This window comes from Otolemur garnettii, unplaced genomic scaffold (genome assembly GCF_000181295.1).
Source record: "Otolemur garnettii isolate 467f Iridium unplaced genomic scaffold, OtoGar3 scaffold00111, whole genome shotgun sequence".
Lineage (NCBI taxonomy): Eukaryota > Metazoa > Chordata > Mammalia > Primates > Galagidae > Otolemur > Otolemur garnettii.
The window spans coordinates 5,246,015-5,252,648 of NW_003852506.1; the positions used below are offsets into that span (position 1 = coordinate 5,246,015).

The window sequence follows — 6,634 nt, forward strand, 5'->3', positions numbered from 1 at the left end:
AACCATAGGCATGATCCCACCAATCACCTTCCCTTCACCCATCCTCCCCCTCTCCTCCCCTCCCTTTATCCTTTCCCCTTTCAAGATAAGCTAATTGTCATTGATCCTTTGATCATCATCATCAAAATCAATTTAACACAATCTCAATCACATATTATCACAACTGCAGTGCCCGCTGAAGTGAGATAATTCAAAAACGAATTTACATTACTGTGTCATACAAAAACAGAAAAATAAGTTCACTTGAAGCTAACCACAGAGGCAGGCAAGCACAAACGCATCCGGAGAAAGGAGCTAAACCAAGTGTATAAATGCTATAATAAACCATGACAATTTCACTTCTGAAACATCATGGAGCAAGGGGTTAAAAAACATGGGATGTAAAGCTCTGATGATTAAGACCCCATGGTTCATTCTTTCCAACAATTACTCATCATTAAGAGCAACATAGACAGTGTGTAATCTGCCAACTATTTTTTTTTTTGAGTATTTAAATTAAAGCTTCATACAATTGAATTGTAAAGGATGAAAGATTATCCCAAGAAGTAAAATTATTGAGATATTAGTCTCAAAGAAGAAATGATGTCACATATTTCCTTACACATAGGATAATATTCTAAAAGAATATATTATTAGAAACAAAGTTGTCAAAAGACCATTTCCTTATTCCACAAGATCATTATTATTGTTACAGTGCTACAATTTTTAAGTATTCCAGAACCTCATTTTTTTCTCTATGGATTAAAGTGTCTCCGAAGGGTTATATGGTATTTGACGTATCAGTGTTGTGGGAGGGATTTATTTGTTTCCATCCATACGGATTTTACATTTCTTGATTTTTGTGTATCTCAAAACTTTCATAATGACCTACATATTTCACAAAATGTTATATCTAACAAAATTTAGCCATTTCCCTCAGCAAACTTTTTGAAGTAGATCAATGTGTTCTGGGTCACATAATCATACTTTTTATTTATTGTGACAAGTTGCTCTCAAATGCCATAAAATTCACAGGAATGGATTGATAAACTGTGGTAAATGGATACCATGCAATATTATTCAGCTATTAAAAATATGCAGATTATGTATATTTTACAACAATGTGGATGGAATTGAAGCCATTTTCTCCTAAACGAAGTATCACAAGAGTGGAAAAACAAACATGGCATGGGCCCAGTCCTAAACTGGAACTAGGAGACTAACACACTCTCCTCACATGAGAGGAGAACTCAGTGAGATTCAAGTGGGTGGTGTAACAATCCCACCCAACAGGACATTGCACGGGTATATGGCACAGTATTTGGATGTAGGACACACCTACAATTCAACTTTAACTTTACAAACACGAACTATGGAGTTTAACTATACCCCCACATGAATCTGAAATTCTAAAAAATGCTATAAGATCATTCAAGATTCAGTTGCAGATATCTGGCAGCATGCATAGCAACCAAGAGTTTACCACCTTCGGTTTTTGGTTAGTCATTAAATTTTGGTCAGCCATTAAAATTTCATAAGTAATCTTAATAAAGATTAGATGGCCTAAAAAGAAAGTGAAGATTTAGTTGAGTAGGTGGATTTCACAAGATGTCATTTAATGACCTTTTCAATGCTAAGATATTAAGATTCTGATAAAAAATTATGGGATGTGACAGCTAAAAAGGACCTTAGAGAACTTTTTATCTAAACTCCCTTACTTGATAAGATATCCCGATTTGCAGAGTGACTTGTCCAAATTCATGCAGTAAATTCATAGAATCAACAAGGCTGGAAGCCAAGTCTCTTCACTTGTGGTCTAGTACCCCTCCACTGCTGTGCTGTAGTTCTATTGGAAACTTCCTGACTGGAGGAAATGAGTAGATTTCAAGAAACTTAGGTGATTTGGTATAAGTTTGGTTGATGAGATAAAATTAAGGCAAATATAAAGTATATAATTTTTAGAAACAATGAGATTGTGTTATTTAAGAGTGACTAATTTTTAAACAAGTGATAAGAATTTCAGCTAAGTTGTGTAATCAAACATAAAATCATTATAAACTATTTAGCCTTACAATCATGAAGTGCCAAGCTCTTGAGACATGGAGACAAGCCAAATCTCCATCTTTAATGGGAATAAAAATAATTCAACCTTTAAAGGAACAGAATGCAAAAAAATACATGATTATAAATTAATAACATAATCACAAAACAGTGCTATTTTATTTTATACCTTTATATCAATTCCAGATTGATATTATGATGGGAAATATCTGTGTACATGAATATTTTTAAGCTGATCAGAAATAATACCTACTTCTCATTCAACATGAGACAATCTGTTACTATACATTATATCTCATTTACTCAGTAAAATAAAAAAAAAAACTTATGATATTGGTATTCTTATAATATTAATTTTAAAAATGAAAAAGCCAGGGATTGGAAAGCTTTAGGAAATTGTTCAAAGTTACAGTTTAAGAAAGTTTCTGGCTTAGAATGCTAGCATTTTGTTTCTAGAATTCTTATATTTAATTGCTTGTTGCCCCAAGGCTGATATTCTACTTTCTGTTGGTTAGAAGGTGGAATCATTCATGTACTTCAAGACCAGTTCAAACCAGGATATTGTTCAATCATTTAGCAGCAGTCTATCCATTCACTATAAGCAATGAGGTAACTAGTTTTGTCTATTTCTCAAGAATACAAGCAAATAGATTGTGTAATTATCATTATTTAAGTGCCTAAAATGTTAAGTTTTTTCCAGGTGACCATCTGCTCTAGCCTTACATCGTTCTATAATAATAAACCACGTAAGTCTGGCAATGATCAAAATCTGTATTTACTCATTAAATCAAAATTATATACTGAAACACTTATTAATTCAGGAATGAATTAAATAGAATGAGCAAGTCAATGCCATCCCAAGGAGAAAAGAACTCATGGAGTGACCTTATTCACAAATGACAGACCTAACATCACCGTCTGACATTTGAAAATTTGGAATTGCACATGTCCTCACTAACTGACTGCACATCATGAGGTTACTAAGAATACTGTAGGCTGGAGACAATTGTGTCAATCCCAACCTATGTGATTTCCTGCCTTTGCCTTGTTAATTTGACAACAGGATTCTATGCTGACAGAAAAACTTTTTAAAACACCCCTAAATTGATCATGATTTTTAAGGAATCAGTTCAGTTAGTGCCATGATAACAAGTGACTTTCTAATGATTCTGTTCTTATTTCACAAAGTGGTGGTTTATTATTATTTTTTTTAAGTCTCACTTTATCACCCTCAGTAGAGTGCCATGCGTTACAGCTCACAGTAACCTCCAGCTCTTGGGCTTAGGCAAATCTCTTGCTTCAGCCTTCCAGGTAGCTGGGACTACAGGTACCCAGCTATTTTTTGTTGCACTTTGGCCAGGGCTGGGTCCTACTCATTGAGCCACAAGTGCTGCCTGACAAGGCAGTGGTTTAATGGTAGTCATAGCTTAATTTTCTTTCTTTTTTTTTTTTTAAGCTCAATACCCTTGCCGATTCTTGGAAATCTTGGGTATGTCAAGCTTTCAAAACCATTTTTCAGACATTTAGTTGTAGTTTGAACACATTTTTATTTAGTATCCTCTATTTATTAATTTTTCAACATACCCGTGTGTCAGCCAAGCAGCACAGTCAGTGTTGAGGAGGCAGTAGTGAAAATAATACATTTCCTTCTTGCCTTTTAGGAACTTACAGTGTAGTGGAAAAGGCACAAGGAAGAAATAAATGAAATCATCATAAGTTAAAATCTATGAATGAAAAAAAAAAAAGACCTAGACCCTGAGAATGGAATTCTTTCTTCAGATAGGGTATGGAGAGTCACTCTGAGCGGTTAACTCTGAAGCCAAGATAAATCACAAGCTGTAGTGGAAGCCCCTGTATAATAATAAATGCAAATATGAAAGAGAATTAAATGCATCATTATAGGGTCAAGTAGAGGGCAGGTGAGGTTTTTAAGCAGTAAGAGTGGTCATTCAGAATTATAATTAACTTGCATGTGTTGCAAAGCTATTGTATACATGTGGAGTGTACAGCCTATAAAGCTGAATGTATTTAGGTGTGTAGTCTTAAATATATAATGTCCTTAGACAGGAAAGGGTTGTGTAAAAGTTGAGAGTTCCTGAATGTTCTTGGATTTCTTCATACCAGAGAAAGGGGGGTTAGGATACTGTGCTAAGAATATACTTTCGTTCCACATTATTGTCATTAGCTGAGCTAAGTTAATCATAGAACATACTCTAGGAATTGTTCTGTTGGGTTCCCTGTTATGAACATAAAACTGTGCTAAGAACAATATACTAATGCTGCAAAGGTAGGAGTTCATTCTCTGCAGTCAAAAAACAAAACACAATGTAGAAAAAATTATACACAAATCTGAAGATTTGCTGCTAAAGAAAATTATCAACTTTTGAGAAACAAGTGAACATATTCCATGGCATAAAGTAAAATAATAATAAAAAGGACAGGTGGCTAAATTCATTGGTAATTCAAAGGAAGAAGTGGCAACTTATGAATGAGAATATGATAAAAAGCTTTCAAACGTGGCCTTCAAGGAGATGATGGAAACAAAATGTGAGACAAAAGGAGAGGTGCTTGAAGAGCAATGGCCACATTCAGTACTTTGGGTGAACAGTAGGAAGGAATGCTATTGGGAACTCCTCTCACATCCCGACCCGCTGGAGAGACCATGATCTGAGTGGAATGGGGTGGGCTTAATGGGGTTTGTTTCTGATTAAGAATGTCTTGAACATCATACTACCACCTAGACATGTTGGTGTCCCTCAAAGCTCCAGTGCTAAATGTTAGTCAGAATTCAATTTGATATTTTCATCTATATTTCTTATAGTTCACTTACCAATACAGAGAGTCACAGTGGCTAAGGAATAAGAAAATGATAGCTTGGGTGACATGTTGGGACTCATTTGACAAAGTCCACCTTGAATGAGTCATCTTTGGAGCGAATATAAAAGCCAATTTGAAGATTCAAAATGGACTCACAACTTTGTTAATAAGATGCCGTCTTCATTTAATACTAAACAAAGTGCTAATGAGATGTTCTCCTTTAAATTAGCCTAAGCAATGAGATGAAAAGGAGTCTTGAGAAGAAGCCAACACCCAGTTTTCTGAGTATATAATCTCTCCAGCAAAGAATTTAATTTTTAAACTCAGCATGTAGGGTGCTTGTGTGCAACTTCAATTAAGGGTTTTAGCAATATGCCTTGTAACCACTACCACTCACTCGGGAGTTCCCAAAAGGCACCACTACTCTCTGCCATCGTACATGGCTCTAATCCTATACACTTTGAAGATGGATTTTGTTTGCCCAGCAGCTACTATAGCAGAACCTGGCTCCTGGACAACTTTCAAGAGACTTGCAATGAAACCACCATCAGCCAACTGACCAGTTGTGAACAGAAGAACCAGTTCACAGAAGACAACCCTGTGCAAAGTACCTGCCTCCCTGAAGATGTCCAAATGACTTATTCTGATCCCGGGCACTGTGAAAGGACAACATATCAATTACAAAGCACCTCAGTGGTGTTGGAGCATGCTTCTCAGCCTTGTCAGTCAGAAAGCAGTGAGCAAATGGGTTTTGTAGTCCAGAGGTGCCAACCTGAGTGCCACATGGAAAAATGCTGCCCACCCAAGATGTCTGTGTCTAAGAGTTGCCAAACTCTGGAATGTGAATCCAGCCAATGCCAGTTCCAGAGCCTGGAATCCAGTTCCTGTAGACATTTGGTCAAAGATGCACGTGAGACGCAATTCCTGGAATCTCCTTCTAGCACTTACGAACTAACTTGCTGTGTTACTGGTGGTTTGAAATTGCCTAGTAAGTGACGTCTGTAGGGGACAGGGCATATTTTAATTTAGAAGAATTGATTTTTGAGATATTTAAGAACTCTGATTTCTCTAAATGTGAAGTATCGTGTGTGTGTATGTAAGTAAATGAACTTGTCTTCTTCTACTACTGTGTCCAAAGTCAGAGAATGTTTTGTTTTGTGTTTGCACTTTGGAGCACTTCTAGTGGTAAGATAGGGTTGGGAGGTGTGTTAGTTATTTTACATCACTAGGACAACGTTTGTTAGAAACAGTAAGAGTTGGGGGATAACACTAGTGCTTAAAAAGTCAATGTTACTCTTTAACTACTAGTTATTTTTCCAGGAATATTTAGTATTGAATCTGCCTTATAAACTAATGTCCTACCATTATCAGAAGTGCATAAAGTGCATAAAACATTAGAGCTAACCCAGCCCTACAAGCCCAGCTAGTCCTATGGATTCTGATAATAGCGGCTATCCACTATTTTATACACTGAATCACAACACTCTTAAGTTAAATACCAAGTTGAATCTATTACTTAAAATGTGCAAGAGAATGTTCAATTTCACCTCCATGAACTCTATAACCACATAGCAACCAGAAACCTTTAGACAAAATGAGCTCAAGTTTAGCATCTTCATTTCACTCTATTCCTGCAATTCTTCTTCCTGATTTTACTATTTCTCAAGTAATTCTTGAATTGAGAGAATGTTATTTTTATTTAATAAATTTACTTCATTTGGAATGAAAAACTTAATTGTCATATCATTATTTTTATGCAATGCTTTTGTGGATTCCA

At 35.7% G+C, this 6,634-nt stretch overlaps 1 protein-coding gene across 1 annotated transcript; it reads left to right on the top strand.

Annotated features, from left to right (window-relative positions):
- The first annotated feature begins 5,229 nt into the window (after positions 1-5,229).
- On the top strand, positions 5,230-5,853 carry LOC100965546 (keratin-associated protein 27-1). The gene has a single exon (XM_012809695.1). It carries the CDS (start codon positions 5,230-5,232, stop codon positions 5,851-5,853), a length of 624 nt encoding a protein of 207 aa, XP_012665149.1.
- Positions 5,854-6,634: the final 781 nt, after the last annotated feature.

Coding starts and splice junctions, on each gene's coding strand:
- LOC100965546 (XM_012809695.1), top strand. CDS start 5,230: ATGCCTTGTAACCACTACCACTCACTCGGGAGTTCCCAAAAGGCACCA.